The sequence below is a fragment of the Acinonyx jubatus genome, chromosome B1, assembly GCF_027475565.1.
Source record: "Acinonyx jubatus isolate Ajub_Pintada_27869175 chromosome B1, VMU_Ajub_asm_v1.0, whole genome shotgun sequence".
Lineage (NCBI taxonomy): Eukaryota > Metazoa > Chordata > Mammalia > Carnivora > Felidae > Acinonyx > Acinonyx jubatus.
In genome coordinates, this window is record NC_069382.1 from 38,961,641 (window position 1) to 38,974,854 (window position 13,214).

The window sequence follows — 13,214 nt, forward strand, 5'->3', positions numbered from 1 at the left end:
ATATATTGAAAAACCAGCAAATATTGGTGAAGGCTGGAAGGTGGTAAGAAGAGTGTTGTGTGGACATCTGATTTATGAGAGATCATGTAAAAGTCCTAAGGCAGGAGTTGCCAGATGTGCATAAGGATGAGCAAGGGAACTGATGTGGGAAAGAACACAAGTAAACAAGGCATCAGAATGGTAACAAGTCGTCACTTGTTACCACTAGTATATCACTTAGGATATACTATTATGAGTACATTGGCTTTTACCCTGAGTGAAACGGGGTGCCAATGAGAATTCTAAGCTAACTAAAAAAATCACTCTGGTAGTTGGGTTCACATTAGACTGTGGGCAGCCAAGTGTAGAACACCCCAGTCAGGAATTATTAACACGATAAAGGGAAGAGATAATGGTGGTCAATGTGGTAGCAGTAAAGGTAATAATTTTTAATATAAAACTTCTCCAAACATTCAGAGAAGGAAAATATCATGGTGAACAACCATATGCCAATCATAGAGATTTAACATTCTCCCAACATTTGCTCCATATTTGATTTGACATTTTACTCCTAAAAACTCCACTATACGTCTCTAATCAGTAAGGCACTTTCTTATAGTTCTGATATACACCTAATATACAACACTCTCCAAATACCACCCAATATTCAACCTATTTTCAAATTTCCTACGTTATCCTTAAAACGTCTGCTATAGTTGATTTGTTCAAATGAGATTCAAGAAAAATCATGCACTGCATTTGTTTGTGTTTTTAAAATTGTGGAAAGAACACTTAACATGAAATCTACCCTCACAACAAAATTTTAAGTGCACAATACTGTTAAGTATAGGCACGATGTTGTACAGCAGAACCCTAGAACTTACTCATCTTGTATAACTGAAACTTTATACTTACTGAACAGCAAGTATATTTACTTGCCACTTGCCCCAACTGCTAGCTCCTGGCAACTGTCATTCTAATGTCTGCTTCCATGCATTTGATGATTTTAGATACCTCATATAAGTGGAGTCTTGCACTATTTGTCCTGTGATTGGCTTATTTCACTAAGCATAAATGTCTTCCAGGTTCATCCACGTTGTTGCATATGGCAGTATTTCCAAGAACCATGCAATGCATTTGGTTAGTGTCTCTGTCTCACCTCTTCAGGCTCTTTAATTTAAAACAGTCTACCTCCTTCCTTTTTTCTCATGACACTGACTTACTGAGGAGACTAGGTCAATTGCCCTGGGAAATATCTTACTTTCTGGATTTGCCTAATTGTTTCCTCATGATTTAATTTAACTTGTTTCTCTAGCCTCTGTACTTTTCTGTAAATGGAAGTTAGAGCTAAAGGCTAGATTTAGATATATTTTATAGATACATTTTAAAAGTATAGTTATCAGGATTCTTGATAGGTTGGATGTGGGATGGGGAGAAAAAGAAAGTTTTACGGTTTGAGCAACTGGAAGGCAAGAAACACCAACTGAAATGAGATTTTTGGCTGAGTGACTTTTGGGTAGCAAACAGGGAATTTAGTTTTATATATAACTGAGATATCTTTTAGACTCAAATGGAGACATTGAGTAGAAAATGAGCTAAGTCTAGAAGTTAAAGGAAAGATTGATGCTGGATACACAAACTTGAGAGTCATTAAGACATGGATGACATTTAAATCCATGAGACTAAAAGAAACCATCAAGGAAGTGAACACAGAAAGGAGCAGAGGAGCAAGGCCTGAGTTCTTATGCACTCCAGTGTGAGGAAGTAGGATAGAAGAGGAAAAATGAGTAGAGGAAATGCAGATCATCTGGTGAGACAGGAGAAAAACCTGAAGGTTGGGGCGCATGGGTGGCTCAGCCAGTTGAGTGACTCTCTTTCTCTCTCAAAAATGAACAAACATTAAAACAAACAAACAAAACCCCAGAGGGTAACAAGGAGGTAAGTACTTTGAATGCTGCTGTCAGGTCCAGATACGGATTGAAAATGGGCCATGAGAATCAGCAATGTGTAGATAATTGGTGGTCCTAAAAAGTGCTGTTTTATTAAAAAGAATTTTTTAACGTTTATTTATTTTTGAGAGACAGAGAAACAGAGCATGAGCCAGGGCGGGGCAGAGAGAAAGGGAGACACAGAATCTGAAGTAGGGTCTAGGCTCTGAGCTGTCAGCACAGAACCCGATGCAGGGCTCGAACTCATGAACTGCGAGATCATGACCTGAGCTGAAGTTGGACACTTAACTGATTGAGCCACGCAGGCACCCCTAAAAAGTGAAATTTTAATAAAATGATTGGGAAAAAAAAAATCCCTGCCTGAAAAGCACATTTAAAGAGAGCAGAAATAAAGGAATTTGAGATGGTTGGATACAGACTATGCTTTAAAGAAGTTTTTGCTACAAAAGGAGGAGAAATTGATTGACAGAGGTGAAATCATGAGAAGTATTTTTAAAGAGAAAAGAAGTAACAGTGTGCTTACATGCTAATAGATATGATCCAGCAGAGAAGGGAAAAGTGATGATGTAGGAAAGAGAGGCAAACTGGTTAAGGGATGATCTTGAGTAGGCGAGAGGCAATAGGGTACAAAATACAAAGTACAGGTACTGACTTTAAGATAGAACCCTTCCCTATCAACCCCACAGCTCATGTGTAGACAACAGCTTGCAAGGCAAAGTCAAACTGATGCTGGTAGGTGGGTACACGTCGTCATAGGATTCCACGGAAATTCTTTTACATTTGTTTCAACTTCCTGAGAAGTAGGATGTATCCTACCTTGTTAAGGGGATCAGATGAGAGAGAAGGTGATACTGGAGGTTTGAAGAGAGAAAAGTGTGAGACAGTCATCTGGAAGGTTGGGGGAATGGGAAGACTAGGGCAACACAGTACAACTGTGGGATTCCATAAGGTAACACTTGCAATTTTGTGGTGAGAAATTTAAAATGAGATCCATCAGCAGGTTTGCTTTTATTTTTCAGCTGGGTTCAGCTGCATAGGTAAGAAGTAAAACTGGTGGGATGGTAGATTTAAGCAGAGTTGTGGTTTTGCCAAACAAATATGAGGGGGGCAGCAAAGCTAAAAGTATACACAAGGGAGTGATTATGATTGACCATGCAATTTCAGCTAAATAAGAGGAACGAAAAAGAGATGAAGGTGGACAATGTTGAGATCACACTGGCTGAAGAAAATCAAAGAATTATTGGACACTTGATACCAGAGGAAGTGAGGTGGAAAGACAGGAACAATAATCAGACAGTGGTAATGAGAAAACTGAGATTATGGAGGGATTACACATTATCACTAATTATAAGGTACGGGGTATGACCATGGGGATGAGTGGCTGAAATCTAGCAGAAGACAAGATCAATGGAGAAGAGTTCAAGAAACTGGTAGGCAAGGATATCCAAATCACCAAGAATTTAGATAAGAGTAGTATTGAAAAGAGCCAATCGTGTGCCAGGATCCAAAACTGTTGAGAAACAAGAAGAAATGATAGCAACAATGAAGGGTAGTGGATGATATCATAAGATTCAAAACTAGGGTTTTAGGGAAGATGAAGGAGAATGGTCTGGAACAGCACTGAGGAGCACCGCCTCTGGGCTAAGTGTACTTCTAAAGCCTGTGGGAGTAAAAATAGCCATCACTTGAGAAGCCTGCACAAGTAGCATTAGGGGAGAACCAGATTTCTTTCAGAGCCAAAGCTGATGAGGAAAAGTGCTGATTGTTCTTTGGCACACATACTGCAGGTTAACCAAGAATCACAGGCTTAACAGCACAGTCAATTTAAATCCTGTGCTCTCTGAAGTGGGTTGAAAATAGAAAATTCATTTAACAGTCACAGTTCCCTCAAGACTTAAGGGAAAAAATAGGTTTTCGTTTTGAACACCTTAATGTTTCTAGTGACTGATCTATTAGTAAAAAATATTTAAACAAGTAAGAATTTAATCATCTATGGATGATGTCTGTCTGGTCATTAGGCAAATCAACATAATCAAAAGTCCTGAAAATATGGGAAAGGGATCTTTTTAATAAATAGCGCAAAAAAGAAAAAAAACAATCCTCTATACAAAAAATAACTCAAAATGCATCATAGACCTGAATATATGCACTGAAACTATAAAACTTCTAAAGGAAAATGTAGAAGAAAATCTTAAGTGACCCTGGCTTTGCTAAACATTTGTTAATAGAATAAACAAAAAACAAAAAACAAAAAACAGGGCATCTGGCTGGCTCAGTCAGTGGAGTATACAACTCTTGATCTTCAGGGTTGTGGGTTCTGGCGCCATACTGGGTATAGAGATTACTTAAAAACAAACCTTTAAAAACATAAAAAAAAAAAACATGAAAGAAAAATAAATTAGATTTTATCAAAATTGAAAACTTTTGCCTCTCAAAGACACTATTAGGAAAACGAAAAGGGAAGCCACAAATTGGGAGAAAATATTTTAAAATATACATCTGAAAAAGGACTTGTATTTAGAATATAAAGAACTCTAAATTCAGTAATACAAAGAATCTAAATAAACAACAGGCAAAAGATTACGGGAAACCATTCACCAAAAAAGATATACAGATGGCCTGAAATGATGCTCGACATCATCAGTGATTATAGAAATTACTTAAAAATAAAATCTTAAAAAACACCCCACAAAACACTGACCTTACAAGTGATGGTGAAACTGTGGTGCAATAGGAACATTCATACACTGCTTGTGGGACCACAAATGGCACATCCACTTTGGAAACACTTTGGCAGTTTCTTAAATATTAAACACACACTTAGTTAGAGAAGGAGACAAACCATAAGAGACTCTTAAAAACTGAGAATAAACTGAGGGTTGATGGGGGGGTAGGAGGGAGGGGAAAGTGGGTGATGGGCACTGAGGAGGGCACCTGGTGGGATGAGCACTGGGTGTTGTATGGAAACCAATTTGACAATAAATTTCATGTAAAAAAATATATATTAAACACACTTAACCATATGTTCCAGCCATTCCACTCTTAGGCGGGATTTTACTTGAGGGAAATGAAAGCATATTTCCATACAAAGATTTGTACACTAATGTTCAGAGCTGCTTTATTTGTAACAGTCCTAAACTAAAATAACCCACATGTTCATCAGCAGATGAATGGATGAACAGATCATGGTATATCCATACAATGAAATATGTATGAACTATTACAGGCAATAATATGAATGAATTTTAAAATAATTATATTGCATGAAAGAAGCCATACCTTCTCCCTCAAACAAGAGAATATATTGTGTGAGTCTACGTATATAAATTTCTAGAAATTGCTAATTAATCTATAGTGACAGAAAGCAAATCAGTGGTTGCCTAGAGATGGGAGAGGGGTGGAAAAAGGAGGGACTGAAAAACTTTTTGGAGTGATTGACACATTCATTATCTTGACTGTGGTGATAGTTTCACAGGTATCTACTTAGGTGAAAATTTAACAAATGCTATACTTTAAAAATGTACAATTTACTATATGTCAATTTCATCTCAATGAAGCTGCAGAAAAGTACTAGAAAGAAATGAGCTATCAAGTCACAGGGAGAAATCTTAAAGGCAATATTGCTATGTGAAAGAAGTCAATCTGAAAAGACTACATATGATTATGATTCCAATTACCTGACACTCTGGAACAGGCAAAACTATGGAGACAGTAAAAAAGATCAGGGGTTGCTGGGAGTCTGTCTAGGGGGAAGGAGGGATGACTAGGTGCAGCAAAATGGATTTTTAGGACAGTAAAACTCCTCTGTATCTACACGTATCTACAGTGAACTTTAATGTAAATTAGGGACTTTAGGGGTGCCTGGGTGGCTCAATTGGTTAAGCAACCAACTCTTGATATTGGCTCAGGTCATGATCTCATGGTGGTGAGATCAAGCCCTGCATCGGGGCTCTGTGCTGACAGCTTGGAGCCTGCTTGGGATTCTCTCTCTCCCTCTCTCTCTGCCCCTCCCTTGCTCACACTATAAATTTATAAAAGAAATTAAGAAACTTAAAATAAATTTGGGGGCACCTGGGTGGCTCAGTCAGCCAACTTCAGCTCAGGTCATGATCTCATGGTCCGTGAATTTGAGCCCCACATCAGGCTCTGTGCTGACAGCTCAGAGCCTGGAGCCTGCTTTGGATTCTGTCTCCCTCTCTTTTCTGCCCTTCCCCAGCTCACAGTCTGTCTCTCTGTCTCTCAAAAATAAACAAACATAAAAAAAAATTTTAATTTAATTTTAATTTTAATTTTAATAAAAAAATAGAAAATAAATAAATTAGGGACTTTGGGTGATAATGATGTGTCAGCACAGGATCATCAATTGCAACACATGTAGCACTCTGGTATGGGATGCTGATAGTGGGGGAAGCTCTGTGTATAGTGGGGCAAGGAGTATGTGGGAATTTGCCATACTTTTCTCTCAATCTGTAAAAACTTTTTTTAAAGTAGTAAAATATACATAAAATTTGTCATGTAAACTATTTAAAGTGTGTGGCTCAGTGGTATCAAGTGCACTCACATTGTTGTGCAACCATCACTAACATCCATCCCCAGAACTTTTTCATCATCCCATTTGGAAACTCTTTTCCACTCAATTTTGCTGTTAAACCAAAACTTTTCTTAAAAAAACGTGTCTTTTAAAGAGGGGGGACATGAACCTATATGGACAAAAAAAGAGAAAGAAGACAACAGCAACAAAATTTTAGAAGCTGGAAAGCAGATTAATAGGAAATGATTTAAAAGACTAAAAAGAGAAAAAAATTACAGTAACAAGAAACATACTTACATCCATTTATATTTGCTAAAACTTCTACTTAAACTACAGAAAGATACAGTTTTTCACTTACCAGCTCAAATAAAATGAAAAGATTTGCAATTTGCAATGCAACTCTCTGCCTGGCACCCACCTTTTTGGCTTTCCTCATACCTCTCTGGCACTTCTGCTGTTTGAGGTTCCAACCAAGAATTAAATGTCAAAGTTCTTCAAGGCTCAGGCTACACATATTTTCTTCTTATGCTGTACTATACCCCAAGTGACTTAACCCACAATAATGTCTTCAATAAGACATAGCCAAATTGATTCTGGACTTCTCTTCTACCCTCTCAATCTATGTGATCTATTGCGAACTTGGCATTTTCTCTTATGTATCAACACCAAAGTCAGTGTCCCCCAAACTAAACTCATGATACATCCAGCACTCCTCCATAGCAGATCACCCTTCAACGTTCCCACATCAGTCATTTGCACCTTCTTCTATGTATTTGCTTAAGTTAGAAACTTAAAAGTAAATTTTGATACCTCCCATACCAATCATCAACATTTGGCTTTCTCTACTATTTTGGGTTCACCCACTTGTCTTCATCTCCTTCACTACCTTCTAATCCAAAGTACCATAATCTCCCTTCTGACTTACTACAAATTTCTTTCCAATTGATCATCCCTCATCATTATGGCCTCTTCTAATTTATTTTACACCTGCAGAGTATTTTCAAGATGTAAATCTGACTAGAATTCAAATAAAATCTTAAAAAAAAAAAAAAAAAGAGGGCCATCTGGGTGGCTCAGTTGGTTAAGCGTCCAACTTTGGTTCAGGTCATAATCTTGAGGTTCATGGTTTCAAGCCCCACATTGGGCTCTGGGCAGACAGCTCAGAGCCTAGAGCCTGCTTCAGATTCTATGTCTCCCTCTCTCTCTGCTGTTCCCCCACTCATTCTTTCTCTCTCTCCCTTGTTCTCACTCTCTCTCAAAAATAAACATTAAAAAAAAAAAAGAAAGAAAGAAAGAGAGGAGCTCCTGGGTAGTTCAGTCAGTTGAGTGTCCGACTCTTGATTTCAGCTCAGGTCATGATCACAGGATTGTGGGGTTGAGCCCTGCATTAGTCTCCATGCTGAGCCTGATTCTCTCTCTGTGTCCCTCTCCCCTTCTTGCATGCACTCTCTCTCTCTAAAAAAAAAAAATTAAAATAAATAAAAATTTTAAAAAAGAAAGAAAACCAGTGCAGCCACTCTTGGAAAACAATACGGAGATTCCTCAAAAAGTTAAAAATAGAACACCCTGGGGTGCCTGGGTGGTTCAGCTGGTTGATACTCTGACTTCAGCTTAGGTCATGATCTCGTGGTTCGTGAGGTCTAGCCCCACGTTGGGCTCTGTGCTGGCAGCTCAGAGCCTGGAGCCTGCTTCGGATTCTGTGTCTCTCTCTTTCTCTCTCTCTCTCTGCCCCCTCTCCCGCTCACATTCTCTCTTTCAAAAATGAATAAATGTTAAAACAAACAAACAAACAAACAAACAAAAAAAAAAACCACCCTATGATCTAGCAATCACACTACTGGTGTTTATCCAAAGAATACAAAAATACTAATGCAAAGGGATACATGCACCCAATGTTTATAGCAGCATTATCTACAATAGCCCAGACTTGGAAGCAACCCAATATCCACTGAATGGATAAAGACAATATGGTGCACATTGAGATACACATACACACACACACACACACACACACACACACACACACACACACACACACTGGAATATTACTCAGCCACAAAAAATTATGAAATCTTATTATCTGCAACAATATGGATGGAACTGAAGTGTATTATGCCAAGAGAAATAAGCCAGAGAAAGACAACTACCACATGATTTCACTTATGTGTGGAATTTAAGAAACAAAACAAACCAGCAAAGGCACCAAAAAAAAAAAAAAAAAAAAAAAAAAGAAAAAGGGACTTAACTATAAAGAACAAACTGATGGCTACCAGAGGGGAGGAGTGAAATGGGTTAAATAGGTGATGGGGATTAAGGAGTGCAGTTGTGATGAGCACCAGATGATGTACAGAAGTACTGAATTACTATACTGTACACCTGAAACAAATATAACACTACGTTAACTAACTATAATTTTTTTTTAAAAGTTTTAAAAAATGTAAATCTGACTGTTAACCCTTCCCTGACCCCAAATCCCTCAATTGCTTTTCACAGCCCTTGGAATAAAGACATGAGGCCCTACGTGATCTGGCAACATCTATCCTTCCAATCTCATTTTGTAACATGCTCCCCTGTCTCTGCTTTAATCACTCAAACCCTCTCTCCGTGGTGGTGTTCACCATGCTCCATCAGCCTATGAGGCCTCAGTGTATGCTCTTCCACATGCTAAGAAATCTGTTACCAATCATCTTGCAGATTTAATTTCTTTATTCAGGTAAATGTTCGCGTCTTCTTTGATTAAGTTAAATAAGCCTCTTTACAAACTTTCATAACATTGTGTATTTTTGCCCTGGAGCACTGGTTATAATAGCAATTTTGTTTTCATAGTTATTTAAACTCTGTTTTTCCTAAGGCTATAAACTCTCTGAAGGTACCTGCCCTGTGGGTTGTAGCTTACCCTTGTATCACCAGTGCTGGACACAAAGTAGCCATTCAATAAATACCACAGGGACAAGGAGGAACTGAACTTCCTTGAAATCATACATATTATACAGTTATTAAAAATAAATAACATGCAACAATATGAATGAATCTCAGCCATTATGTTGAGTGAAAGAAGTCAGACACAAGAGTACATACTGTATGATTCCATTTATAAGATGCCCAAGAACAGAGAAAACTAATTAGTGGTGTAGATGTCACAATCATGACTATTTGGGGGCAAGGGTTATTGATTAGGACGGGTCATGAGGGAACCATCTGGGTGGTGGTTACTTAGATGTGTATACACACACAAATACATACAACATGTACATACACAAATTCACTTTTTTTATTATGCTTTTCTGTGTATGTTATACCACAACAATAGGAAAAACGGAAGGCATTTTGTGGGAAAAAGGTAAAAAAAAAAAACTAAGTACTGATGAAAAATATGCCTACAAGACTTTGGTAAATTAAAATATTGTATGTTATGATCTTGGTTTGGCAAAACAATATACACATACAGTCCTTCTGGTTTCTGCAGTGACAGAAATCCTACCCTAATTAACTTAAACAAAAAATCCATTTAGTGACATATACTTGGAAAGCTTAGCTTCATTGAAACTCTCTAGACCATTCAACTTCTAAAACTTATTAGGGCATCACTCAGAGGTGACCATGAAAATCACAAGCTCACTCTTCTCAGAGTGCTAAAACCAAGCCTGATCCAAGGTTTCAAATGAGCCTTCTCACACTCCATCAAGAAGTCTATGCGCCTATGTATCTGGAGAGATGTGCCACGTAGTTCTGGAAGAAAGTGACAGCAAGCTAGTTTTCAAGCATGAGTCCCCAGTACTAAAGGCACACTGAGAGATTCTCTGAAATGCAGGCATCTGAACTGCTTTTCAGATGGGCAACTCTACATAGTCCACTGCAAAGTGAACAACAGCAAAAATTCACTTACTGATGATATTAATTCTTAACACAACTGCAGGAAATCCCATTTATTGATATGCAAATCTCTAATATCATGAGGCCTCAAAGTGCTCAGTGCTTCAAAGACAAAAGTATCTCCCTATGGGGCGCCTGGGTGGCTCAGTCAGTAGAGGTCTGACTTCGGCACAGTTCATGAGTTCAAGCACTGCTTCGGGCCCTGTGCTGACAGCTCAGAGCCTGGAGTCTGTTCAGATTCTGTGTTTCCCCCTCTTTCTGCCCCTCCCCTGCTCGCTTGTGTGCACTCTCTCACTCACTCTCTCTCAATAATAAACAAAATTTTAAAAAAAAGTATCTCTCTCAAATCACATCAAACCTAATGATTTTTTAAATTTACATGTTATGATTTATTTGAAAACTTCCCAGATCAAAAGTTGAAGATAGCCATACAACATCAGTTTTACAACTACTATGTTTTCAAGTACTTAGAAGGAAAAAATCAGGTATGTTTTGTATATCCCAAACAAGTATGTCCTTCTTTCAGTCATTCAGTAGACATGAGTATCCATGATGCAAACTGAATCTTGAAAAACTTATGATATTTGTGACCTACATAGGGCATTTTCATATGATTCAACCAAAAACCAAACACTGTGCTAGGATACAACTGTGAACAAAACAAATCCCTGCCTCTGTGTGGAGCTTACACTGTGTGTGAGTGTGTGTGTGTGTGTGTGTGTGTGTGTGTGTGTCTGTGTCTGTGTGTACATGGATGTGGAGGAAGCAGCATAAAACAAATGAATGCGTGGTATATAAGATGGTGTTACATACTTCAAAGAACACAAAAGGTTAAAAGGGAATGGTTGTCACTTATTTTATATGAGTGGTCAGAGAAGGCCTCACTGATAACATTTGAGCAAAATCCTTTAGAGGGATTAGGCTCTAGATTTTGATACAATGAGAAAATCTCATCACTAACATGAAAATTTCTGCCAAGCTTATGCTGAAAAACACAAGAGCAAATAATTCTGCTAAAACTACTGGAGTGTTATAACAATTAAAGCCCTAACTGAACTTTCAGCCAGTCAATCTGTACCTAAATGAGTACATGCCATCAAAATTTTCACTGACACAGTTCTTATTCTACATCCAACACACGTTTCATATGAACCCTTTATTTTTTGTCCATATTTTCAATCTAATAAATATTCACATATAAGAACATACAAAAAGACAAAGCAATTTATTCTTACATTTTTTGAAGAACCTGGGCCATCACAACCCCATTCGTTAAATCTTCTACGGTCTGGCATGGTGCATCCACGTTAAATGTCTGGATCTGGGAAAAAAAAAAAAAGGGAGGGGTGGGGGAGTTGAGTTCGGTGGATTCCATGATTAACTACACACAAGATTTCTTAGTTTATTTTTGTGATTATCTCACCTTGGGAGTAGTAATAAATTTTAAAAAGTGGAAGAGTTGGAAACATTTTCCCTTGTGGGAAATTTCCTGCAGGTTCTTACTGTAATTTTTTCCCTTGGGTAGGAAAGAAATTGTGCTGGGCACTTGGTGACTTCCCAGCATTCATTCTCATCACAGATAATCAATCTAAGCAAGTCCTGATATCTTCATCTCCTCTACCAGTGACAGACTCTGAGATTGACAGGGCAAAGGCAATTTGAACCAAAGAGCTTACTTGAGCTTTTGGGAAAGAAAAGCCAATCTCCTCTTTTTAAATTAAACTAAATTTAGTGGTTTTTTAATCTATCTATTTTTTAATCAATTAAATTAAATTAAATTAAATTAAGTAATCTCTACACCTAACATGGGGCTCGAACTTATAACCCCAAGATCAAGAGTCACATGCTTTACTGACTGAGCCAGTCAGGAACCCCAAAGCCAATCTCCTCTTGATGTGAACAAGTATGTTGACTCAATGGTCACAAGCAGTCATCTTGGCTCTTAATGGAATCCATTTTACGATGAGGCCAATGCAGTGTATGACAGAAGAAGGATACAAAGAACTATGTCCCTGAGGCCAAAACTGAGCCACTGAATTAAAAACTGTTGAAGTCTCAAAGCATATGAGATAAATTTGTTTAAGCCTTGCCAAGTTGAGACTTCTTTTACTTAAAACCAAAATATCTTTAAACAGATGTAGAAGTTACATTCACTGCAGTAGGTTAAATATTCAATTAATTTTTATTTATTTATTTTTTTAAAGTTACATCCAAGTTAGCATATAGTGCAACAATGATTTCAGGAGTAGATTCCTTAATGCGCCTTACCCATTTAGCCCATCACCCCTCCCACAACCCCTACAGTAACCCTCTGTTTGTTCTCCATATTTAAGTCTCTTATGTTTTGTCCCCTCAATTACTTTTGAATTTAAATGTATTCTGAATTAGGGGCGCCTGGGTGGCTAAGCTGACTAAGTGACTCTTGATTTCAGCTCAGGTCATGATCTCACAGTTGTGAGATCTCATTCCCTTGCTGGGCGTGGAGACTGCTTGGGATTATCTCTATCCCTCCCTCTTCCTCTCCCCCACACTTGTGTGCATGTGCGCAGGCGTGCTCTCTCTCTCAAAAAAATGTATTCTGAATTAGAAATTTGCAAAAAAAAAAACCCAAAAACTAACTTTGTACTAGTCAACATGACAAGGCTGAGAAATAGTAGAAAGTATTTCCACGAGTAAGATAATACAGCCAAGCCAACAATGATTATACCCAATAGTGCAACCAAGACTTAAAAAAAAAAAATCACTGAGAAAAGACAGAGGTAGGCCATGCTCTTGCAGTTTATAGGTTAGCAAAAAGAAAGAGCAACACAAAGATTAGAAGTGAGAGTGGGATGCAGTCTAGGAATGAAAAACGTTTGCTTACCATGGGATGGGGGGCAAGA

General features: G+C 38.0%; 1 protein-coding gene across 6 annotated transcripts in view; it reads right to left on the reverse strand.

Moving 5' to 3' along the window:
- The window catches only part of HOOK3 (hook microtubule tethering protein 3), a 114,636-nt gene that overhangs the window by 94,691 nt on the left and 6,731 nt on the right, over nucleotides 1-13,214 (reverse strand). For 3 of the 6 annotated variants that reach the window (XM_053216500.1, XM_027071604.2, XM_053216502.1), the window contains exon 2: nucleotides 11,568-11,653. In XM_053216500.1, the coding sequence (XP_053072475.1) occupies nucleotides 11,568-11,653 (86 nt within the window). Of the gene's footprint in view, nucleotides 1-4,629; nucleotides 4,729-6,489; nucleotides 6,629-11,567; nucleotides 11,654-13,214 lie in introns of those variants that run through there. The other 3 variants (XM_053216499.1, XM_027071592.2, XM_053216501.1) reach the window with 2 other exon arrangements.